Source organism: Pongo pygmaeus, chromosome 17, assembly GCF_028885625.2.
Source record: "Pongo pygmaeus isolate AG05252 chromosome 17, NHGRI_mPonPyg2-v2.0_pri, whole genome shotgun sequence".
Classification (NCBI taxonomy): Eukaryota; Metazoa; Chordata; class Mammalia; order Primates; family Hominidae; genus Pongo; species Pongo pygmaeus.
The window spans coordinates 21310061-21335983 of NC_072390.2; the positions used below are offsets into that span (position 1 = coordinate 21310061).

Below are 25923 nucleotides of genomic sequence, written 5' to 3' on the forward strand. Positions count from 1 at the left end.
TGACCCCTTGCGCTTCCCAGGTGAGGTGATGCCCTCCCCTGCTCCATGGGCTGCACCCACTGTCTGACAAGCCCCAGTGAGATGAACCCGGTACCTCAGTTGGAAATGCAGAAATCACCCGTCTTCTGCATCACTCATGCTGGGAGCTGCAGACTGGAGCTCTTCCTATTCGGCCATCTTGGAACCACAACCAATTAATTACTTCTAGGAGTCTTTTAATAGATTCTTTTGGATAGTCTACAAACACAGTCATACCATATGCAATAAAAAGTTTTACATCTTCTTTTCCAATTGGTATACTTTTTAAATTTTTTTTCTTGCCTTGTTGCACTAGCTGGGACTTGCAGTATGATGTTGAATCACGGTGGCAGTAGAGGTTGTCTGCCATCTTTGCCTTGTTCCCAGCCACGGGGGCAAGTGTCCAGCCTCCCACCGTTAAGTATGGATGAGTTTAGCAATAGGTTTGTTGTACATGTTCTTTATCAGGTTGAAGAAGTTCCTCTCCAAGTTTGCTGAGAAATTTGTTTTTAATCATGAATAGGTGTTGGGAATAGATGTTAGATTTTGTCAGGCTTTTGCTGCCCCACCAATTCATATGATCATATGATTTCTTTAGCCTGTTGATATGGTGGGTTACATTGATTGTGATAACCAAAATGAGTGACTGAGGTAGGTGTCACAGTCAGTGGAGGCTTATTGGGCCATCTCGAAGGTGTGCCCGGGAAAAACACAAGTTACAGACACATCTGTGGCTGATATTTTGGTTCTCAGGAGGTTTAGTCACAGGAATACTTGCATATTTGTGAGGTTTTAGTTAGTGCCCGGTAAATGTACGTTTTACACAAGATAAGGTGAACCTTTGAAGGAAAAGAGAACAGAGGAAGCAGATGCCTCAGGGAGGGATGAAGGAAGTGATGCAGGATATTTTCTTGACCGCTTCACAGGACTTGCGCCAGGGATGCCCTGTTTACTCAACCTGCCCCACTCAACCCCTCACAGGAGGGAGCATGTGAGCAAATGAGCATGGGAACTGGCCAGCCACTTTGGTGCCAACAGGAGCAAACTCTGCTCACTCAGGTCTGCTGTGCTCCATCCATCACAGGAGAAAGCACACAGGCAAGTGAGTGCAGGAACCAGCTGCTTTAGCACCAGCTGGAGCGAACTCTGTGCAGGCCTTGTGGCAGCATCTAGGTGGGGGTGCCTGCGACCCCAAGGCCCCAGAGGCTGTGATACAGTGCTGCCTTAGCTCCACCATCTACAGACAGCAGCGTTATCCGCTCAGTGGACCCTTTGGCTCATCACGTGGGGTGGCTGCTCTCCGCCAGTGAGGGCAAAGAGCCAGAGTGACAACCTTTTTGGGCACCCACACTTGGCACCTCCTGAATTCTTGTCCAGTGCCCAAGAGGAATGAGGTCATGCAGACGATTGAAGGATGATGAATATGGAGAATTTTATTGAGTGATGAAAGCCGCTTTCAGTGGGGAGAGGAACTGGAAAGGGGCTGAGAAGGGCAGGTTGCTCTCCCCTGAAATTAAGTTGCCTCTCTGCCTCATCCAGCCATCGTCTCTGAAGTCAAGGTGCCTCTCTTGATGTCCAGCTGTTTTTTCCTGACGCCCAGCCACTTCTCCCCTCTGTCAGCTGAGTCTGGGGTCTTTGTAGGCACAGGATGGGGCCGAGCTGTAGGTAGTTTTGGAAAAGACAACATTCGATTGGTAAAAAGACATTCAGAAAGAACAAATTGGGAGAGAGCGGGCACACACGTTTGGAAGTTCTCACTTTGGACTGTGGGTTTCAGGCTTCCTGCTCAAAGGTGGGGTTTTGCCAGGGACCTGTCCCTGTCTGCCTAGAATTTCTCTGCCTCCTGTCCCTATCATTATGTCAGAATAATTAATCTCATCTTGTCTTTATTCTGTACACGGGAAGATAAGCTAGTAATGGACATTATCAGTGTGGAGTCTTGGAGAGCCGGTTTCTGTTTATCTCCTAGGGAAGAAAGCCTAATGGAGGTTAGTGAGATGGGGTATATTGAAGGGTGTGTTACTGGTGGAAGGTATCCAAAAGTTACCAGTGACCAATTCATATGGGTCTGCAGCAATCTCATTTCTTGTCTCCTCAGAAGAAAGAATTTGACTGATGGGCATAAGGAAGAAAAAGAGCCCGAGGCAAGTTTCAGAGAAGTAGTGGAAGATTTTTCAAAAAAGCTTTAGAACAAGAAAGTATGCTTGGGAAAGACCCAAGCGGGCATGTGAAGGGTAAGTGCAGTGTTTAACCGTGATCCTAGGACTTTATAGGCTGACCCGCTTCCAGTGTCTTGCACACTTTTCCCATGATTCTCCTTAGGGTGGGCTACCTGCATGTACAGTGCCCTCCTTACACTTGGGAAGTGAGCACGAGCAGTGTGTTTAGGAAGTTGTATGCACGTCCATCTGAGGCTTTCTTCCCTTTTCCTGTGGAGTGCCCCTAGAAGGTCTTACTCTGCCATTTTGTCTCTTAATGCATGTGTCCAGCTCACTCGTCCAATACCTGAGATTTTATTGGAAGCCCTTTTTGCTTCTCCCTGGTGCCTTCATTCAATTAACACTTTAGTGTAACAGGTGTGGGCCATCAGGAAATGGCCTCTCTCTGGCCCCTGCTGCCAATTTATCACTTTTAGAAAGGTAGTGTGATAATTGCTGAACCATCACCGGACATCTCTAGTGGGTGGGAAAGAGCCCTCTCCTCCCCCCCCCATACCTGTCTAACTACTTGTAACAGGCGTGTGACCTGAACTCAGCTTCCAAGGTTTCACCAGGGTCCCCTTGGCCAAGAGAGGTTCATTCAGTCAGTTGGGAGATTACTATTTCATTTTTATTCTCAGTTGATTCTTAAATATACCTTTAAATTGATTCTTAGATATACCTTTGCATATCTGGATTAAATCCTACTGGGTCTGGGTGTATGATAGTTTTTAGACATTGTTGGATTTGACTTGCTAATATTTTGTTGAGGATTTTTACTTTCTATGTTTATAAGAAGTATTAGTCTGTAGTTTTCCTTTCTTGGATTATATGTAGCTGGTTTTGGTATTAGGGCCACTTTTGGCCTCATGGAATGAGTTAGTAAGTCTTCTCTGCCTCTGTTTTCTGAATTGTATTATTTTTTCCTTAAATGTTTGGTAGAATTCACTAGTCAATCTGAGCCTGGGTTCTTTTTTTGTTTGTTTGTTTTTGGAAAGGATATTAATTTTTTATTCCATTTTTTTAATGAATAATGAATATAGGGTTATTAAAGTCTTTTATTTCTCCTTGTGTGGGTTTTGGCAGTTTGTATTTTTGAAGACTTGGTCCATTTCATCTAAGTTATCAAATTTGTGGGTGTCAACCTGAAACAAGCTGAAGCAAAATTATTGTAAGTAAAGAGTTTATTTGGGCAAAGCCTGAGGATTGCAACCCAGGAGCATAGACTCAAGTTGCCCTGAATATACACACTTACTAGCAGCAGTTATAAGTAAGTGGATTTTTAAAGGCAAAATTGTGGGGGACAGGGAATGAACTAATAAAGAGTTGTTTGTCAGGAATTCTCACTGGTTTACAGACGTAGCATTCAGTTATTGGCTATATGTTGTTAAGCTATAGATTGTGAATTATAGCATTATTAGGTTAATTCATAGTTACTTATGGCAATAACAAGCAGTTTCAAGAGGTGAATACACAGCTCAGAGGAGGTGGGTTGGTGAGGGGAGGTAGGGCGTGATTTCGGTCTCATTTTAATGTCTCTTTGGGCCTGATAGTTAAAAAGACTTGCATTCCTCAGATAAGATCTTTTCTCACAGGCATAGAGTTAAAGTTATTCATAGTATTCCTTTATTGCTTTTTTAATATCCGTGGGATCAGTTGTTATGACTCCTCTTTTATTTCTAATATTGCTCATTTGTTTTCTCTCTTAGTTTATCTTGGCTAGAGATTTATGAATTTTATTCATTTTTTCCCCAAAGAACTAGGTTTTGGTTTTGTTGATATTTTTTGATTTCTTTTCCTCATGTTCGTTGCTTTCTGCTCTGATTTTTATTGTTTCTTTCTGCTTGCTCCTCTTTTCTAGTTTCTTAAGGAGGTAACTTAGCTTATTGAGTTTAGATCTTACTTGTTTTTTAATATGTGCATTCCTCCTGTAAGCTGATGATGAAAGAGTCAAACTCTGTGAAATGTTTAAGGAGGTTTATTTTGAACCAAATGAGTGACCAAGGTCTGAGGCAGTCTCAAGAAGTTCTGAGAACAAGTGCCTAAGGTGGTTTGGTTACAGCTTGGCTTTAAACGTTTTAGGGAGGCATAAGACATCAGTCAGTATATGTAGGGTATACACAGACATTGGTTCCACCTAGAAAAGCAGGACAATTCAAAGTGGGGGCATATGGGTCATAACTGGATTAAAAGATTTTCTGATTGGCAATTGGTTGGAAGAGTTATTATCTAAAGACCTGGAATCAATAGAAAAGAGTGTCTGAATTAAGATAAGGGGTTGTGGATACCAAGGTTCTTAATACATAGATGAAGTCTCAAAGGTGGCCACCCTTAGAGACAATAGATGGCAAATGTTTCCTATTCGGACCTTTAAAAGGTGCTAGACTCTCAGTTAACCGCTTCAGGATTGAGAGGACCTGGAAGCAGGGATCTGATTATGTTAATAGAGTCTTTACAAATACAGTTTTTCTCCACCAAAAAAAAAAAAAAAATGGCTTTGCAGGGTCATTTCAAAATATGGCAAAGAAACATGTTTTGGGGTAAAATATTTTGATTTCGTTCTCTATCTGTCATGTGATGTTATGCCAGAGTCAAGTTGAAAAGTAGCCATTTATATAGGGTTAAATAAAACCCCTCTGATGGAATTTCATGGTTTGCAGGGTGTGACTCCCCAGACCCCTTAGATAGGAATTTGGGCAAGAGGAAAAAGGTCAAAGTTTAGTCCTCAAAGCACTGCTTTGCTGTATCCCACAGATTTTGTTAAGTTGTATTTTTGTTTTCAATTACTTCAAAATATTTTTAAATTTCTTTTTAGAAGTTTGAAGATTTTTTTTTTAGAAGTATGTTGTTTAAATTCCACATAATTGGGGGTGGGGGGAGTTCCCAGCTATCTTTATGTTAATGGTTTCTAGTATCTCTTGTAGTTTGAGAACATAACTTTGCATGATTTTCATTTTTTAGAATTTGTTACAGTATATTTAATGGCCCAGCATGGGGTCTGCTTGTTGAATGTTCCATGTGAACTTGAGTGGAATGTGTATTCTGCTGTTGTTGAATGGAGTATTCTATAAATGTCAATTAGATCAAACTGATTAACATTGTTGTTTAGTTTAACTCTATCCTTACAGACATTCTGCCTGCTGGGTTTATCAAGGTTGTTGACCAGAGTATTGATGTCTCTAAGAGTGGATTTCTTTCCTCCTTTCTGTTCTGTCAGTTTTCACCTCATTTATTTTGATTCTCTCTTGTTAGGTATATACATGTTTAGGATTGTTATATCTTCTTTTCATTCTTGTTATTATACAATGCCCCTCTTTAACTCTTACAATCAAAGAATGTTTGCAGTCTGCTTTGTCTGAAATTAATCTCCAGTATCACTTTTTTTTTTTCTTTTTTTTTTGAGACAAGTCTCACTCTGTTGCCCAGGCTGGAGTGCAGTGGCACGACCTCGGCTCACTGCAACCTCTGCCTCTGGGGTTCAAATGATTCTCCTGCCTCAGCCTCCCAAATAGCTGGGATTACAGGCGTGCACCACCATGCCCAGCTAATTTTTTTTTGTATATTTAGGAGAGATGGGGTTTCACCATGTTGGCCAGACTGGTCTCGAACTCCTCACCAGGTGATGTGCCTGCCTCGGCATCCCAAAGTACTGAGATTACAGGCATGAGCCACCGCTCCCAGCCCAGTATCACTTTTTAAAAGACTTCTTGGGAGCCTGTTTATTTTGCAAGATTTGCAGTTTCCATTATCAACTCATTTGTACTGTTGTTGGATTATCTGTGAGAGTCTGTTAGGAGCTGATGTTAATTATTCATTCGGGAGGGATGAGTCAGGGGATTCATTTTTATAGGTGGATAATTACTAATGAATGTTTTTATATGATGACAGTTTTTGTTTTGCCAGCCAACTTTGTACACCAGATAAAGAATATTCGTGTAACATGGAGTATCTATATTTATTGGAGTGCTCACTTATAGGGGTGCTAATTCAGATCTCACTGTCTGTTATTTAGGGTATAGTTAAATTGTCTGTTCTCAACATGTTAGTAGTAAGGTAGAGCTGGCGTTGGGAGTGGGAAGGCATGTGTGGTACCACGTGATGTTGAAGGAAGGGGACTGATTGACTATATGGTAATGGCTACTATAATTACATTTACCACTGGGAAAACCTTTGTCTAGAGAGGCTAAGTAATTATCTGGAAGTCTCTATAATTCTTTAAAAAAAAAAAAAAAAAGGCTTGCAATCTTGCTGTATTGTCCAGGCTGGAGCGGAGTAGCTGTTCACAAATGCACTACAGCCTCAAATACCTGGGCTCAAGTGTCCTCCCATCTCAGCCTCCCGAGTAGCTGGAACCACAAGCTGAAACCACTGTGTCTCACTGTCTTGTAAATCTTTGTTCTATGCTGATGCCAGATCAAATAGTGAGACATCACTGTACACTTTTTTTTCTCTCCACCATTGATACTGGGGTGGGGAAGAAAATAAATACCAGGCAATTCTTCTCGCCATTCAATAACATAAGTGATTTATAACTTGATAACTTAGTCCGAAGGCATTATAGTGTAAATAATACTAATATCAACAATTCATCAGATCTTAACATTTGTAATCATAAATAACATTTATGATGCTCATTAGCTTACAAAAGTGTCTTTACATCAGAAATTTTGTGTAATTCCCGGTAACAATCCTGTAAAGTAATCTTCATTTTAGTAGTTGACCTGGGCTTGGAGTCTGAAAGGGAATTATGTGGAATTATATCCCCAAAGCATCAGAACCCAGATCTTATTTTTTCCCCCACTATACTACACTGCTTCTATAGAACAAGAGGCCTCAAAACATTATTCCTCATGGTGTCAGCTGGACTAGTTTACCATATCATATTTAAATGGTGTGTTTTATGAGATTTTTATTATTTTATTTTATTTTATTTTATTTTTGAAACAGAGTCTTGCTCTGTCCCCCAGGCTAGAGTACAGTGGCATGATCTCAACTCACTGCAATCTCCACCTCCTGGGTTCAAGCAATTCTCATGCCTCAGCCTCCCGAGTAGCTGGAATTAACAGGCACGTGCCACCGTACCCAGCTAATTTTTGTATTTTTAGTAGAGACAGGGTTTTGCCATGTTGGCCAGGCTGGTCTCGAACTCCTTACCTCAAGCGATCTGCCTGCCTCGGACTCCCAAAGTGCTGGGATTACAGGCGTGAGCCACCTCACCTGGCTTACTTTATTTTATTTTTCTGAGACAGAGTCTTGCTGTGTCACCCAGGTTGGAGGGCAGTGGCATGATCTCAGATCACTGCACCCTCCGCTTCCCGGGTTTAAGTGATTCTTCTGCCTCGGCCTCCTGAGTAGCTGGAATTACAGGTGCCCACCATCACACCTGGCTAATTTTTGTATTTTTAGTGGAGATGGGGTTTTGCCATGTTGGCCAGGCTGGTCTCGGAACTCCTGATCTCGGGTGATTCACCCGCCTTGGCCTCCCGAAGTGCTGGGGTTACAGGTATGAGTAACCACACCTGGCCTTTATAAGATTTTAAAATTACACTGTGCTTTAAACTCTATACCTTAACATCAGTTTTTGTGGATTATGTAGCAATGTCTGTCTTTTTACTTGCTAATGGTTAATGATTGATTTTCAAATGAATTGATTTAAAATGGAAACCTAAGTATTACCTAATTTTTTTGAAAAATTGTCTTTGTAGAAGCTGAAACCTATCAACACTCTTCAAAATGCAATGGAATGTACCACGGACTGTATCTCGACTGGCACGCAGGACATGCTTGGAACCACATAATGCTGGTCTCTTTGGACGCTGTCAAAATGTAAAGGGACCTTTACTTTTATACAATGCTGAATCCAAAGTGGTTTTGGTACAAGGCTCTCAAAAACAATGGTTGCATTTATCTGCTGCCCAGTGTGTTGCAAAGGAAAGGAGGCCATTGGATGCTCATCCACCCCAACCAGGAGTCCTTCGCCATAAGCAAGGGAAGCAACATGTTTCATTCAGGAGGGTTTTTTCATCCAATGCCACAGCTCAGGGAACTCCGGAAAAAAAGGAAGAGCCTGATCCTTTGCAAGACAAATCTATTAGTCTTTATCAACGATTCAAGAAGACATTTAGACAGTATGGAAAAGTTCTGATTCCAGTGCATCTAATAACTTCCGGTGTTTGGTTTGGAACATTTTATTATGCAGCCTTGAAGTAAGTTTTTGCTTAGTTGAATGTCTTTCCCTGTCTTACCAGAATATTAATCTTTTTAATTGTACTAATGATAGCTTTAGATTTTTAAATGCTTTAATGTTTTTCATCAATAGAGGATAACTGTTTTTCATAGCTTTTTCACATTTTAATAATAATAGCTAACATTTGCTTACTGTTTGGAGCAAGCATCTGGTGCAGTTTTTAACTGTTTCATCTTATTTAATCCTTCCAGCAACCATATAAAGCAAGTTACACAGTTACACCAATTTTATGAATGAGAAAACAAATTAGGCAAGGAGAAGTAAAAATAGTTCAGCTTTTCCCAAAATAACTCAGCTGCTAAGAAGTGGTGCCTGGACTAAAAACCCAATTAGGTGCGTCTGATCTCAAAGCACACTCTCTCCTACATGCAGATCTCATCCTGGCATTCAGGAAAGCACAGACATAAAATAATCAAATTTCAGAAATTTGGCAGCACCATGACTCCATAATTATATATTTCTTAGAATGTTCATAAATGTGAAAAGATATCTATTTTGCCATATGTATGGTTTTGGTGGGAAATTCGCAAGATTTTGCCAAAGTCCGGCTAATTTGTTTGCATTGATATTACCCAAGTCCAGTAAGTGTCAAGGAAAGGTCTTTTGTTCTGATCAGAAATTGTATGTTTTGAAACATACAATTTAAAGTGCATCTCTCTTGTTAATACTGTGCCTTCCCCTTAAGGTAAGTTATTTGCTTCACACTGCTTTAGGCGCAGGAGGACCAGTGATTTCCCATTTCTGCCACTAGTCGGCCGAGTGCCCATTGCTCGGTGTCCAGGCCTGGTGTGCATGAAGGACTTAGACACTTCAGTAAACTCTCCTAATGGGTTGAGAATTATTTTATACTTTCCAGACTTGAGTGGTTTTCAGTGTTTGATTATATTTAATGGCATGATATCAAGACATTAACAAAATATGGTTAGTGTTGTACATAAAGCTCACTCCTTAGAAGCAGCCTATTGCAGACTAAGCTATAAGTAGCTCTTCCAGGATGATGGAATAGAAACTACCTATTTTTGGGAACACAGGACCACATAGGTTTCTTGACAAAATTTCTGAAAGGATTTTTTTTCACCTTGTGTAATTGATGCTGTTCTGTTTCACTTTGTATCTTTACATTATGTTCCTGTTATTTAATTATATCCTTCTTCATTGCATATCATTTTCTTTAAGAATTGTATCTTTCCTTGCAGAAGATTCTTTAGGTGTATATTTTATGGAATTGTTTCTTGGTTTATTAATGACATTTTTAGACATGTTTATTATTTATAGAAGTCTTCAAAACTGCCCTTGGTTTTTTGACAGAAAATAAAGTTACCATTTTGACCAAAAGTTATTGTAGGCATTCAGTCCTGCTATGTAATGAATGGATTTCTACATATTAAATTTTCTTTTTTGAGTCATGGAGGATTTTTGTGATTCAGTCTGTGAAAGATGACATGAAAAATACATATGTGTTTCTTTTGCCCTTGTCAGGTTGCCCATGTGTGATAAGGCAAGGTATTCAGCCTCCTGGCTGGCCTTAGAGGGAGAAATTCAAGCTTTTAATTAATTGAATATGAGATTCTCATTTAGGCTATTAAGAATAATATTTTTGTTCCTTTTACTTTTCTTTATTCTCTGGTAAAAGTTCTATAACTGAAAAAGTAGCCCCAGAATAATCTAGTGATCTTAATAATGCTTAAGATTTCTTCAGTGCTGTGTGGCATCTAAAGCAGTTGTGGGTGATACTCTGTCATCCCCTGTAAAATGCAACTTTTTTAGTTTTATTTTCCTCCCTCTTTTTTTGCAGAATGCTTATATGGAAACATAGTGATTCAACTGTCTACTTTAAAATAATACCCTTCCCCATTACACCTTGCTTTGGGGCTATTTGTTAGCATAGGAATCGAGTTGCCAGACCACCACTACTGCCCCACCATGGCCACTGGGTCAATTCTGTCATAGCATCACATAGAGAATTTATAATGGGCAGGATGGGTTGCTTTCCAGAACAGTCCTCCTTGAGGTTTTTATTAGATCCTTCAAAATTTGAAAGTCGATTTATTCTAAATGAAGATCTTAATCACAAGTAATGCTTAAAAAAATCAAACTCATGAATGAAAGAAAAAGGAATTTGAATATTTTCACTGTAGGAAGATTGTATTTAAAAATTTAAGTTGATTATACTAAATACAGATTGTCAGTTCACCTGACAAGAGGCTAGTTATGTTTTAGTGTTGTTCGTTTGTTTGTTTTAGCTTGAAAAAGTTCTGTGTTATTTGCTTGTTGCCCACTTACTATTAAAAGAAAGGGAGAAAAATAGCTTGTAGCTGGAAAGATGGGCATTTGACATCATGCCTCATTACTGACCAGTGTTTGTCTTGGTTACTCTGGCAGCTCGCGTTACTGCCTTTCTAGGCACCATAGAGCAAAATGTCATTCTATATTTAGTTAACAGAGTGATGAAGTTCTCAGGTTTTTGAAATACTTTCTTTCAGGGAGTTCTAAATTGTGCATGCTAATAGATTTTATTTTAAACCGAGCTTTGTTGCCGCTCCTATCTGGCAAAGCCTTGCAGAGATCTGATGTCTTATGTCCAGAAGTGCTTTAGTTTGATCAAATGTGGCTCAGCAATGATGATGTGGTCCCTGCATTTAGATGCCTTGTGTTTGAGACCTCAAGTTCCTAAAGTTACAGATCCACTGTGAGGCAAAACCCTGATTGATTTCTACTGCACTTTATCCAGACGGTAAATGTACTTTTGTCCTTGTATGTTTCTTCATCTGTGGAAACAGTTGTAAAGCTGGCAATTTGAGAAGCACAGATTTCCTGACTGGCTGTGGGCACTTCAGAGTAGAAAGTGACAAACAGTAGATGTTTCTGTTTGAATCAGACCCTCATTAATACTTCGCATTCAGTAATTCCAGAGGAAATGAAAGTTATTTTTAAGAAAAGTCATCAACAGTTTAAAAATAAGTGGGGCCGGGCGCAGTGGCTCATGCCTGTAATCCCAGCCCTTTGGGAGGCTGAGGCAGGCGGATCACCTGAGGTCAGGAGTTCGAGACCAGCCCAACCAACATGGAGAAACCCCATCTCTACTAAAAATACAAAAATTAGCCAGGCATGGTGGTGCATTACACTACAGAATTACAGAGCCTGTAATCCCAGCTACTTGGGAGGCTGAGGCAGGAGAATCGCTTGAACCCAGGAGGCAGAGGTTGCCGTGAGCCGAGATCTCGCCATTGCACTCCAGCCTGGAGCGAAACTCCATCTAAGAAAAAAAAAAAAAATTGGAGCTAGATGCTTGCTTCTTTATCTGACAAAGGATGCAGGCCAGTGACAATACAGCTTGTGCTTGGAGTCTCGGTCCATTGTTTGTATGATCTTTTATTTTTAAATTTTTTGTAGAGACAAGTCTTGACACCACACCTGGCCTAAACCTTATCTTAATGAGATTTAGTTGTTATCTAGAAAGAGATTTGAAAAAGAATTGAAACTGAAGATAGAAGAAAGAATGAAGATAGAAGAAATGAGATTGGACTCATAGTTTATTTTTTAATTCATCTCTTTAAACTTTCCTTAAGTTGTTCTGGTTTCCTCTGACTTCTGATGATAAGTAATTTTAATAGTCCTTTCTTGAGGATGATCAGCCATATCTACCGAGGGTGCTCCCTGACTGCTTAGTATTATGGTGAAGTCACAGAGTGGGACATCTTTTCCCTAATTAATATTAAAAATAAATTAAGAGTTTACCACTACCATAATCATAATAGATCTAGGCAATGCTCTTTCTTAATGACATAGGGAAAGCTGCTTTTACGGTGGAGGTTACGGACCCTGCCTTCAGCAAGAGGCAAACTCAGTAATACTAATAAGGGAGGAGACCACCCCTGGAATTGTCTTATGCCCAATTTCTGCCTCCAAAGAAAGAAGTTAAAACTAAAAGGCAGAAATGAAATCCACAAGCAGACAGCCTGGCGCCACACCCTGGGCCTGGTAGTTAAAGATCGAACCTAATCTGTTATCTGTAGATTACAGACATTGTATGGAAAAGCACTGTGAAAATCCCTGTTCTGTTCTGTTCTCTTCTGTTCACCGGTGCATGCAGCCCCCAGTCACGTATCCGCTGCTTACTCAGTCGATCACGACCCTCTCACGCGGACCCCCTTAGAGTTGTAAGCCCTTAAGAAGGACAGGGGCTGGGCGCGATGGCTCACGCCTGTAATCCCAGCACTTTGGGAGGCCGAGGTGGGTGGATCACAAGGTCAGGAGATCGAGACCATCCTGGCTAACATGGTGAAACCCCGTCTCTACTAAAAACACAAAAAACTAGCTGGGCGTGGTGACGGGCGCATGTAGTCCCAGCTACTCGGGAGGCTGAGGCAGGAGAATGGCGTGAACCAGGGAGGTGGAACTTGCAGTGAGCCGAGATTGCGCCACTGCACTCCAGCCTGGGCAACAGAGCGAGACTCTGTCTCAAAAAAAAAAAAAAAACAAAGAACGGGAATTGCTCATTCGGGGAGCTCAGTTTTTGAGACGTGAGTCTTGCCGATGCTCCTGGCCAAATAAAGCCCTTCCTTCTTTAACTCAGTGTCTGAGGGGTTTTGTCTGCAGCTCATCCTGCTGCACTAAGGATGGACAGACTGGCTTTATGTGTCCCTTGTTGTGATGTGCTGGGGTGGACAGTGTCCATTCTGCCGTTTTCCTGTGGGAAAGTACTTAACGTGAATCTCATCTTGAGGAAACAATCAGACAAACCCAAGTTGAGAGATGTCCTTCCAAGTAGCCAGCCTGCATGCTGCCCTCCTCCACCATAGAATGCTGAGAAGCACTTCTAGAGAAAAGCAGACTAGAGAGACAGGAAAAATAGCCATAAGGGACATACTGGGACAATTCAGGAAACTGTAATCTAGATTATATATTAACTGTAGACTATTGTGTATGTTATAAACGTGATGCTTATGTAGGTGAATGTCTTCGTTCTGATTTAGGGGCGAAGGGTAACAGTGTCCAAAGAGAGCAAGAGCCATTGTGGCAAAATGTTAATAATCAGGAAACTGGAAATAAAGAAGCCAGGGCTCAGGAAGGTTAATAATCAGGAAACTGGAAATGAAGTCGGGGCTCAGGAATGTTAATAATCAAGAAACTGGAAATAAAGAAGTCACGGCTCAGGAATGTTAATAATCAGGAAACTGGAAATGAAGAAGCCAGGGCTCAGGAATGTTAATAACCAGGAAACTGGAAATAAAGTCGAGGCTCAGGAATGTTAATAATCAGGAAGCTGGAAATGAAGAAGCCAGGGCTCAGGAATGTTAATAATCAGGAAACTGGAAATGAAGAAGCCAGGGCTCAGGAATGTTAATAATCAGGAAACTGGAAATGAAGTCGGGGCTCAGGAATGTTAATAATCAGGAAACTGGAAATGAAGAAGCTAGGGCTCAGGAATGTTAATAATCAGGAAACTGGAAATGAAGTCGGGGCTCAGGAATGTTAATAATCAGGAAACTGGAAATAAAGAAGTCACAGCTCAGGAATGTTAATAACCAGGAAACTGGAAATAAAGAAGCCAGGGCTCAGGAATGTTAATAATCAGCAAACTGGAAATAAAGAAGTCACAGCTCAGGAATGTTAATAATCAGGAAACTGGAAATGAAGAAGCTAGGGCTCAGGAATGTTAATAATCAGGAAACTGGAAATAATTCAGGGCTCAGGAATGTTAATAATCAGGAAACTGGAAATAAAGAAGTCACGGCTCAGGAATGTTAATAATCAGGAAACTGGAAATGAAGTCAGGGCTCAGGAATGTTAATAATCAGGAAACTGGAAATAAAGAAGTCGGGGCTCAGGAATGTTAATAATCAGGAAACTGGAAATGAAGAAGCCAGGGCTCGGGAATGTTAATAATCAGGAAACTGGAAATAAGTCATGGCTCAAGACTGTTAATAATCAGGAAATTGGAAATAAAGAAGTCGGGGCTCAGGAATGTTAATAACCAGGAAACTGGAAATAAAGAAGCCGGGGCTCAGGAATGTTAATAACCAGGAAACTGGAAATAAAGAAGCCGGGGCTCAGGAATGTTAATAATCAGGAAACTGGAAATAAGTCATGGCTCAAGACTGTTAATAATCAGGAAATTGGAAATAAAGAAGTCAGAGCTCAGGAATATAACTGGAAATAAGCCAGGGCTCAGGAATGTTAATAATCAGGAAACTGGAAACGAAGAAGTCACAGCTCAGGTTGGAGACTTTCTCTGCCTTCTCTCCTGTCTCCAGAAATTTGTCGCGGTATATGTTAATTGCTCCTTCACCTGCCTTAAGTCTGTTAATAGAATAGAAGCATCCTTTTAGAGTAATTGAAGTTTTCATCAAACCCATAGTGTCATTTATTCTTTGCATAATAACACACTAAAGTGATGTTAAAATATTTCTTGCTTTTACAATGCAATTTTACACATAAAATTACATGTAATTGTCTGGGCACTGTGACTCACGCCTGTAATCCCAGCACTTTGGGAGGCTGCGGCGGGCAGATCACGAGGTCAGGAGATGGAGACTATCCTGGCCTACATGATGAAACCCTGTCTCTACTAAAAATACAAAAATTAGCTGGGCGTGGTGGTTGTGTGCCTGTAATCCCAGCTACTCAGGAGGCTAAGGCAGGAGAATCGCTTGAACTAGGGAGTCAGAGGTTGCAGTGAGCCAAGATCGTGCCACTGCACTCCAGCCTGGCAACAGAGCAAGATTCTGTCTCAAAACAAAACAAAACAAACAAACAAACAAAAAAACCATGTAATTTTAAAGGTAAAAATTTTAGGTCTTAAAATGTGAGTTGGAGCATTCTAAGGAAGTGGTATTTGGTTGAGGAAACTAAGACCAGGCAAATGATTCTGATCCTTTTCTCATAGTTTACTTAAAGCTGTTAATTTTATTCTAATAACTGCCTCTATTTTTCTAAACATACTAGGATGCCCACATGAAGCAAATAGAAGTTGTAGGCAGTAAGATACCGTGTGATGTGATGTTTGTGTGCATGTTGCATATTGTACATCAAGTAAGATGTTCTCTTAGAGTGAAGGTAAAGTGCTTGATAATGTAGAATCAACTTTTAAGCAAAATTTAATAAAACTATAGTGTGGTTTTGGTATTTTCAGATAATTTTTGAAAATATCATTAAAAGTTTGTACATATGAAAATTCCTTTTTTTTTTTTTTTTTTTGTAGAGGAGTGAATGTCGTTCCTTTTCTAGAACTCATTGGGTTACCTGACAGTGTGGTAAGCATCCTGAAAAACTCCCAGAGTGGAAATGCACTCACAGCATATGCCTTGTTTAAGGTGGGTACTGTAACAAACCCATTGCTCCTCAGAACTCACCGGTGGTGACCTGCTCACTTTCCTGTGAGACTCCATGTTAGCTTCCAATTGTATTTTGTAACTTGAAACACTGTATTTCATCTCTGATATGTCTGGTGAATAATGTAAGATAATTTTTTTTTTTTTTGGAGATGGAGTTTCGCTCTTGTTTGCCAGGCTGGAGTGCAGTGATGCCATCTCAGCTCACTGCAACCTCCGCCTCAGCCTCCCGAGTAGCTGGGAGTACAAGATAACAAAATAAAGTGGAAGTAAAAATGTGGTTTTAGGAAGAAATGCCTTAAAAATTGGTAGATCATTCATAACTTCCTGTGATCAGATAACTGTTAGACTTGTGTGATTTTCCATGGTAGTAGTCATCTGTTTGACATCGCTCCTGTTGATAAATGGAGTTATAATGATTTTAAGTATAATTGTATTTGTTTTTTCTTATTCAGTGATCTGCATGCCACCTGACTTGTTAGCAAAATTTAGCATTTATTTTACTGTTTTTTGTTTTGTGTTGTGTGTGGTTTTAAGGAGCAGAGAGTTTAATAGGCAAGAAGGAGCAAGAAGGAAGGGGAAGGAAGAAGCTCCCCTTACAGAGACAGAAGGAGGGGGGCCTCCAAAGCCAAAAGAGGAGGTCCCCCTATTTTACTGTTTTTAATAATTCATCTTTTCTTAGCAAGTAAAATAGGTTTAATCCAAATTGTCTTATATGATAAACCCTTTTCTGTTAGATTTTAACCTAACATATGTTTCATTTTAAAAGTTGATAATCTTTATAACTATTCTCTGGCTTCAGACAATTTTTTGAGGCGAAGTTTCGCTCTTGTTGCCCAGGCTGGAGTACAATGGCGCGATCTCGGCTCACCGCAACCTCTGCCTCCCAGATTCAAGCAATTCTCCTGCTTTAGCCTCCCAAGTAGCTGGGATTACAGGCATGTGCCACCATGCCTGGCTAATTTTGTGTTTTTTTAGTAGAGACGGGGTTTCTCCATGTTGGTCAGGCTGGTCTCGAACTTCTGATCTCAGGTGATCTGCCCGCCCTCGGCCTCGCAAAGTGCTGGGATTACAGACGAGAGCCACTGCACCCAGCCTGACAGCATCATCTTGATAGCTTCTATGCCTATGGGTCTTTATTTTGGAAGGGAAGACTCACTGTAAATTGTGGAGTTTAGCCATATTAATCTCATTTTCTAAACTGACAAATATTTATGAGGGTCTATGAAACTTCTACCTAAGAAAGTTGAAAACACTTAGAAACTAGATGTTTTATTTTACTTCTGTTGTATAAGAATATCTAAGAATTACAGTTTTATAGCATTACTCAAAAGTAGCATTGTTTCATTCTGTCATCCTCATTAGCATCCTCTGAAGTCTTGGTAGATTTCCTCTTTTATTATAATTTTGATGAGAGGGCTAACGTTTAATTGTTGAGTTTTTCTACATTAAAGTCTATTAAATTGAAAAATTATCAAGTTTCTAATTATGGTGGGTATAATTTTAACCCGAGTAAGTCAAACTATCATGCTGATGTAAACCTTCCCTAATTTAATTGCTCCTTATCCCACTCCCATAGCATGACAGTTGATAGCACAGTGTGTGCTAGGTGTTAAGTGTTTGTTTGATTAGGAGCTCCCAGGAATTCAGAATCATGTCTTCTTGTTTTTTTTCACTGCACCTGGTATTGTGTTCTGTAGGTGAATAAGATGCTCAGCGCATGTTTGTGGAGTTGGGATTGAAAATGAAGCTGTAGGCATCATGGTAGGGAGATGAGTGCCAGTGGTGTTTCTTCCCCTTCAGTATTCCTCTGTGAAGTAGGAGATATGGAGGGGATTCTCCTATGTATTATCTGTAACCCCCAGTTTCTCAAATAGAGCAACAGACACAGATTTATTGCTCAACAAGACAAAGTCCCCAAATGAAGTATGGCATGTATGGTCTGGTGGCAGTTGGCTGTGGGATGTAGTCACTGACTGCCTCATAATCTCTTTGAAATACACCCAGAGTTTTAGTCATCCTCTGCTGTGTGCCAGGTACCGTTCTAGGTACTGGGAATAAACGAATCAAAGAAGACAGTGCAAAATACCTGCCTCGTAGGGCTGATAGTGTAGTGAGTGGTAGTGGATTGGGGAGACAAGATAAAGTTAGAAATGCATGCACACACAAAGTATGTGTACATAGATGATGGTAACTGCTAAGAAAGGAAACCAGGGATGGGGGTATGTTTGTGGTATTTGTTTTTCAATGGGAGATGGCACACCTTGCTGAGAAGGTGAGAGAGTTGCTCCTCCAAGAGGGAGGAGCATTCCAAACGAGAAAATCAAAAGACAAAGTTCTGAGGCTGCAGGATCCTGGGAGTATTTGAGGGATGCAGGGAAGCCAGTGTGTCTGGAATCAGTGAACAGGGCAGAGAATGGCGTGTCATCAGATCAGGACAGCCTTGTTGGCCCTTAAAAGGACTTTGCTTTTTACCCTGAAGACATGGAAAGCCACTGGACAATTTTAAGCATCCTGCCTCCGTTCCATCAAAATCACTTTGGCTGCTCTATTAACAGACCATGGCAGGATCCGGGGAGAAACCAAGGGACCTGGCGTGAGATGAGGTGATTACAGTATTGTAGTTGAGAGGCATTAGTGGCCAGAACCCAGGTGGTAGCAGGAAGTAGTTGGATTCTTGATATATTTTAAAGACATGGTTGCTGGGGTTTTCTGATGGTTTGGATATGAATTATGGAAAAGAAAGAGGGGTTGAAGCTTTCTTGTAAGTTTTTGGCCCGGGCAACTGGAAGAATAGAATTGCCATTTTCTGAGATGAGTAAGACTTTGAGAGAAGCAGGTTTGAAGTAGGACAGTCGAAGATCCGAAGGTCAGTTTTGAACATGCAGTCATGTGCCACCCAACAGCATTTCGGTTAACCATGGACTGCAGACAGTGATGGTCCCATAGGTCCCATGTTTTTATGAATATCATATTTTTACTATACCTTTTCTACGTTTAGATAGTTTAGGTATACAAATACTTACTGTGGTCTTATAATTGCCTACTGTATTCGGCGCGGTAGTGTGCTGTACAGGTTTGTAGCCTAGGAGCAATAGGCTATACCTTGTAGCCTGAGTGTGCAGAGGGCTACACCATCTAGGTTTGTGTAAGTACACTCTGTGAAGTTTCACACAACAATAAAATCACCTAATGACACATTTATCAGAATGTATCCCTATTAAGTGACTCATCTGCATTAAGTTTGAGATCTTGTTAGATATGCAAATGGAGGTGGTTGTATATACTGGAATTCAGGGGAAAAGTTCAGTCTGGAGATTAAAGTTAAGAATCATCCATGTATAGATGGCACTGAAGACCAGAGAGTGAGATAGGTAGAGAAAATAAGAGGTCCAGGGATCGATTGTTGTCACACCATGTTCAGAGGTGGGTGAAAGGGGAGGAATTGGCAAAAATGAGCAGCCGCCATGAACTAGAAGGAAGCCCAGCAAGTTGAGGGCCGGCAGCCAAGTGAAGGGAAGGTGGAAGCTGTGTGGGATGGTTCCAGTGGTTCAGGGGCTGGTTCCAAATTGACAACTGGATTTAGTTTTGTAGAGGTCACTGTGACTTTGAAAGCAGTTTTGGTGAAGAGGTATGGGTGAAAGCTTGCTTAACGTGAGTTTAGGAGAGAAATTAGAGATAAAGCAGACAGCTCTTTCAGAGTTTTGTTATACAACACACCTATGCATTTTGTTTTGTTTTGAGACAGGATCTTGCCGTTTCCCAGGCTGGAGTGCAGTCGTGCAATCACAGCTCCCTGCAGCCTCGAACTCCTAGACTCGAGCACTCCTCCTGCATCAGTCTCCCAAGTAGCTGGGACTACAGGCACATGCCACTTACTCCCGGCTAAGTATTTTTCTTTTCTTTTTCTTCTTTCTTTTTCTTTTTGTTTTAAGAGACGGCAGGGTCTCATTATGTTGCCCAGACTAATCTTGAACTTCTGAGCTCAATCAGTCCTCCTGCCTGAGCCTCCCAAAGTGCTGGGATTATAGGCGTGAGCCATTGTACCTGCCAACACCTATGTTTTTTGTTTTGTTTTGTTTTGAGAGGTAGCTTCACTCTTGTCGCCCAGGCTGGAGCGCAATGGTACGATCTCGGTTCGCTGCAACCTCTGCCACTGGGTTCAAGCGATTCTCCTGCCTCAGCTTCTCAAATATCTGGGATTACAGGCGCCTGCCACCACACCCAGCTAATTTTCGTACTTTTATTAGAGACTGGGTTTCACCATGTTGGCCAGGCTGGTCTTGAACTCCTGAACTCAGGTGACCCACCCACCTAAGCCTCCCAAAGTGCTGGGATTACAGGCATGAGCCACTGCACCCAGCCTGATTTTTGACTTAGAATATGATGCAGCCTTTTTACTTTTATGGTTCTCTTTGACCAGTCATCTGCTATTTAGTATTGGTCCTAAAAGTTCCAATTAACGTTAAACCTGTGCATGTCTGCAGCAGGTGTGCCATTTTACTACTTTTGGCCTCGTGTAAATTACTGGCTAGGATTTGAGACTCAGGGTAGATTGTGATGAGAAGGTAGCATAGGTTTGGAAAAGTCAAAGGAAAGGGATTTGTAAGTGACGCTAACCTAAATCCAACAGAGAGTGGCTCCATGCTCTGCCTCTCACCATTTGAAGACATTCAGTTCTAGTTTAGCTCCAGATAGAAAGCATTTGGCAGGATGGCAGGGCTTTTAAGGAATAGAAACATGTGTTCCTCTGTTATTTTTACTGGTACTGAGTTCTCTTTCTGATTTCCAGGTTGACCTGTCCCCCAGGTTTACTAGCATGCGATTAGGGACATCAGTGCTGTGATTCTGTTATCTGGGTCAGGATTGTGTAGAGGACAAACATTCATAAAATGAGTTTACAGAAGAAATATCTCTTGTTAGGAGGGAAAACTGTATAGGATATTACTACATTAGCTTTGTGAAACAATGAGGCAATTTATTCTGATGGGTTATACCAAGAATTTTAATTTTAACTTGTTTTTGCTTAAGATGACAGTAATAACCAGGTTTTGATTTGCCTCTGTTTGCTTTTTGCTTAAGATTGCAACACCTGCTCGGTATACCGTGACTTTGGGAGGAACATCTGTCACTGTGAAGTATCTGCGCAGTCATGGCTACATGTCCACACCGCCACCCGTCAAGGAGTATCTGCAGGACAGGATGGAAGAGACAAAGGAGCTTATCACAGAGAAAATGGAAGAAACAAAAGATAGACTCACTGAAAAGTTACAAGAAACCAAAGAAAAAGTTTCCTTTAAGAAAAAGGTGGAATAAGGTGCCTTATATAGCAGTATAGGAAATTCCTGCACTTTAACCCTTTGGAAACTATGGGCAAAGGATACATGTGTCTGATTATTTTTTTGGTTAGTTGCCGAAATATACTAGTTCTCTGAGGGTTAAAGAAGTAAAATACCTTTTTAAAGTTAAATATCACTAGAAAAATCAGTGTTATTACAAGGGAAGAAATGAACCCAGTGTAAGAATTTCCCATCAGTAGCAGTATTAAGCAGTGGTTAATGTCTTAGAAGTCAGACTTCTTTTTCAAGGTCTTCAGAACCACACTTGATTTCTGTTTTGTTGCAGCTGTAATTGACACACACTAGACAGCTGACTCCTTGAATATCCAGTGTGACCCATAAAATAGGCTGTTAATACCGGATCTTAATTTTTATGTTATTCATTAAGATTTTAACTATATCCAGTACATAATTTGGAGACAAACTAGCATCATCAAAACTGCCTGTAAATAAGAAGGTATTTAGTCTTTCTATAAAAACAGAATAGAGCAATTACCTACCAGTTAAAATATCTTATATGAAGAAAATAGAATATTCAGTCATATATGTAAATAAGATGTATTGATTGTACGTAAATGAAAAATGGACCCTTTAAAAATTATTTTTACCTGAAGCTTGTCATAATTTTTTTAAAGCAAATATATATATGGTGATGGTACTTTTCAAAGTGTGTATTGGTGGTGATCACCTCAAACATAAACCTCTGTTGTGAATCATTTGTGTCCTTTTCAACTAATCTTTCAGAGGAAAGGTAAAAAATCATTAAACCTTAAGTTCATTGTTAAAATCAAATATTTGTCAGCAGTAACTCAAGCTCATGGTTCTCAAGCAGAAAAAGGTTTGGGAGACTAAAAATGGAGTCAGGTTGTCATGGAGACTGCTAACTCCTTGGGGTAGACATGGGCCTTGCCTCAGCAAACCAGTGCAATTTCCCAATGTCTTAGTTTCAGAATTCATGCTGATTTCATTATGGAGTAAAATTTTAAATTGTGGCTGCTGCTTTTTGTCTTACATTGAAGGGAAATATCCTTGTTTGAGCATTCTACTTGATTTTTTTTTTTTTTTTTTTTTTTTTTTTTGAGACGGAGCCTCCCTCTCTCTCTCCCAGACTGGAGTGCAGTGGTGCGATCTCGGCTCACTGCATCCTCTGCCTCCCAGGTTCAAGTGATCCTCCTGCCTCAGCTTTCCAAGTAGATGGGAGTATAAGCGTGTGCCACCACACTCAGCTAATTTTTGTATTTTTAGTGGAGGTGGAGTTTCACCATGTTAGCCAGGCTAGTCTCCAACTCCTGACCTCAGCCTCCCGAGTAGCTGGGACTAGAGGCGCCCACCACCACGCCCGGCTAATTTTTTTGTATTTTTAGTAGAGATGGGGTTTCACCGTCTTAACAAAGCTATCATTAAATCATTTGCTTGTAATGAAATTCAGCCGTTGTCATCTGTGAGCGTTGCGGGGCTGGTGGGGTGTGTTTGAGTATGTATGTGTCTGTTTCCTATGCTCTAACAGTGATTATTTCAGTTCTAACCCTTCAGTTGCTAATTGGATGAGGGAATGGCCTCTTCTTAGATTGTCCTTGTTTTGACTTATCTGCTAAGGCAAGAGAATGTCTGGGTTTGCCACACAGTCCCGCAGGGACCCCTGTTCTTTGCCAGGATTTTTGTATCAAATACTTAGTTTGGCCAAATTTAGAGAATAGTTTAAAGGGGGAAAAAAGTTTGTATTTGATGAGTCTAATTACTATATTAGAATACTTTTTAAATGAATATGCTGTGATTGGAATCTTTCTTCCTGGGGACCGGGGAGAGTGCTGAGAGATGCAGCTGTGTCTGCTCTCTGCAGTCTTGGGCAGACAGCACCTCTGTCTCCTGATACAGAGGATTGAATGCACTGCTTCACATTGATGCTACATTTTCAAATCTAAACATGATTAACATGTTTTTTAAGTATTTATCAAATAATTCACATTTTTGCAAGTTTAAGTGCTATTTTTTAAGATTAAACACGTTCCTTGTTTCTTTTTTCTTTTTAACCACTGGAGACTATGTGAAAATCTTGTGTTATATGGAATTTTTCTAAAACAATATCCTTTTACTTTTCATGTTGCATATTTTCCAGTGGGGATAAATTGGAGGTTCTTATTACTAATAATCCTGAAACTAAAATTTGCTTTTCTTGCATAGACATCTTTTGTTAGTCCATTTGAGTTTTGTTGCCATCCAGTTTCATGATCATGTTGTGTTTATCTAATAGACAATGAGTTACTGCTTGAATGATATGAAATTCTCTAGTAAAAAATTCTCTGAAGATGTGAGAAGTTCTGTTGTATTACTTGGCACCAGGAATGTTACAAAAATGTTGTTGCTAGCATATTGCTAACCTAGTCCTTAAGTTTCAGGGACCCCTGTAATATGTTGAGTTTGGAGTATTAATAGCAGGCTAACAGAATATAGTACCAATATGCCAAGTTAAATAATTGAGAACATATACAGTATAGTTTGCTGTGTATAATAGACCTCATTTCATTTACAGTACACCTTACACTTGGGATTAATTCACCTATAACCTCTGTGAACTGCGAGCGCTCGGCAGAAGCAGCCCTGTGTCTTATATGTCTACATTTATATTTATATTTATATTTATATTTATATTTATTTTTATTTTTTTGAGACAGAGTCTCACTCTGTCACCCAGGCTAGAGTGCAGTGGCATGATCATAGCTCACTTGCAGTTTTGAACTCCTGGCTCAAGTGATCCTCCCACCTCAGCCTGCTGAGTAGCTAGGACTACAGGTGCACACCACCATGCCTGGCTAAAGGCATGTCTGCATTTATGCAAGGTGTGTTGACCGGGTGGGGAGGGAGCTAGGACTGAGATTGGCCTATGTAAAATGCACAAAAAGGGTTTGCTAAGCAAATTGATATTTGAAATGAAAGATGGATTAGGTGAGAGACTTAGTTTATTCAGGAATAAGAGCAAAACCAACCACATCAAAAAATGTATTTTACTGAGACAGCCTTTTGTACATACAACAGGGTGCTGTTTACAGATTTCAAGAAAGGAGAAAAAGAATGCTTATATTGAGATTACCTACCTCCCAGTAGTGAAAATAATAAATTTATCCCTTGAAATATAATCGTGTGTTTATTTGTCACAGAATCTACACTTATTTACAAATGCTTTATGCTCAGGGTGAAATGGAGGTACTGGCTCTCTTGTTTCAATTATCTTAGAAAATAATTCCAGGAATTTTAAAGATTTTTTTTTTTTTTTTTTTTTTTTGACACAGAGTCTCGCTCTGTCGCCCAGGCTGGAGTGCAGTGGTGCGATCTCGGCTCACTGCAAGCTCCACCTCCCGGGTTCACGCCATTCTCCTGCCTCAGCCTCCCGAGTAGCTGGGACTACAGGCACCCGCGACCACACCCGGCTAATTTTTTGTGTTTTTAGTAGAGACAGGGTTTTACCATGTTAGCCAGGATGGTCTTGATCTCATGACCTCGTGATCCGCCCGCCTTGGCCTCCCAAGGGGCTGGGATTACAGGCGTGAGCCACCATGCCCGGCCTTAAAGATCTTAATAGTATAAGCAGAAAGGTGTTTGAAGAAAAGAAGAAAATTGTATATTTGATACATTGAGCTTCTTTCTGTGTTCTTAGTGTTAGGTTTGGGTCATTCAGGATTTCTTAACCAATTCAGACATGAATCAGGCTGCTGTAGAAGATAGTAATTATAATGGAATGGACAGAAGATGATTTTTAGCCAATAAGGCAAAAAAAGTCATCTTTCCTGCTTTTTCTGAAATATGTTGAGAAGATGTTTTTGTGAGATACGCATTTCTGAATTAAAGGATTCCTTCTGAAAATATAACTTGTTAGGTAATGAGGACATATTTTTTCTATTGGCCAAAGTTCATTTTTTGAAATGGGGGCCTTCATTTATTTTTTATTTTCAAAATTGAGTTTCTATAAGGCCTAAAATAAAATAGATTAAATGTTATCAAAGTTGCTTGTACCTGTTTAAATATCTTTTTTGCAAGTCACTTATATTTTTTGGTACTGAAAGCTCACTACTCAGTTGTCCTTATGAGCATGGAGGTGTCTCAGTGCGTCAGATCATACTGGCCCGGATGCCTGAGTAGCACATGTGCACTCAGAGAAGTGGGAGCCTCTTCGCTGCCTGCCTTGGAATTCAACCACCTGAGCCAGAAATCTATAGAACCAGAGGTGGGGAATTTTACCTATTCATTCTGCAGATGTTAACGTTGTTCTCTTTTGGATCATTTGTTTGTTATGTAGTATTAAGTTAGTATTAAATGAGATTGCAGAACGTACTGCATCATGTTCCCTGAGGACAATGGGAGTCAAGACCTCATTCTTCCTTTCTGGACTTGAATGGTCTGGGGGACCACACCTTCTTCCCAGAATTCATCTGCAATCATGAATTTTGGCCTGACCTTCTGGTTCTTGAAAGATCTTTCCCCTGCACTTGGCACTTGTAACTTGTATTTGAGAAATGCTGAGTCAGGCCAATTGATGATATTTTCCCTCTGTAGAATTTTTCCTTTGTGACTTTTGTGTCAAGTTTGTTCATTTTAACTAGTCAAAACAAGCTTTTAATTGTCTTGCTTCTTCAGGGTTAGGCTTTGAAAATCAAGCTGTATTCTTCTTTATGCATCATTGACAGCCACCAACAATAATAATTACAGATCATAATTATCTCGTGGCAATTATGATAAGAATTATTTTCTTAGTAGAAAGAATGCATCCTGATTTCAGAAACCTCCAGGGCAGT

At 40.3% G+C, this 25923-nt stretch overlaps 1 protein-coding gene across 2 annotated transcripts in view; it reads left to right on the top strand.

Annotated features, from left to right (window-relative positions):
* Positions 1–22560, top strand: part of FAM210A (family with sequence similarity 210 member A) — a 59158-nt gene extending 36598 nt beyond the window's left edge. Inside the window, exons 2-5 of one of the 2 annotated variants that reach the window (XM_063653351.1) lie at positions 2117–2252; positions 7922–8422; positions 15668–15779; positions 20880–22560. In XM_063653351.1, the coding sequence (XP_063509421.1) occupies positions 7950–8422; positions 15668–15779; positions 20880–21113 (819 nt within the window). In that variant the 5' untranslated portion in view covers positions 2117–2252; positions 7922–7949 and the 3' untranslated portion in view covers positions 21114–22560. The remainder of the gene's footprint in view (positions 1–2116; positions 2253–7921; positions 8423–15667; positions 15780–20879) is intronic. The other variant, XM_054461247.2, reaches the window with a different exon arrangement.
* Positions 22561–25923: the final 3363 nt, after the last annotated feature.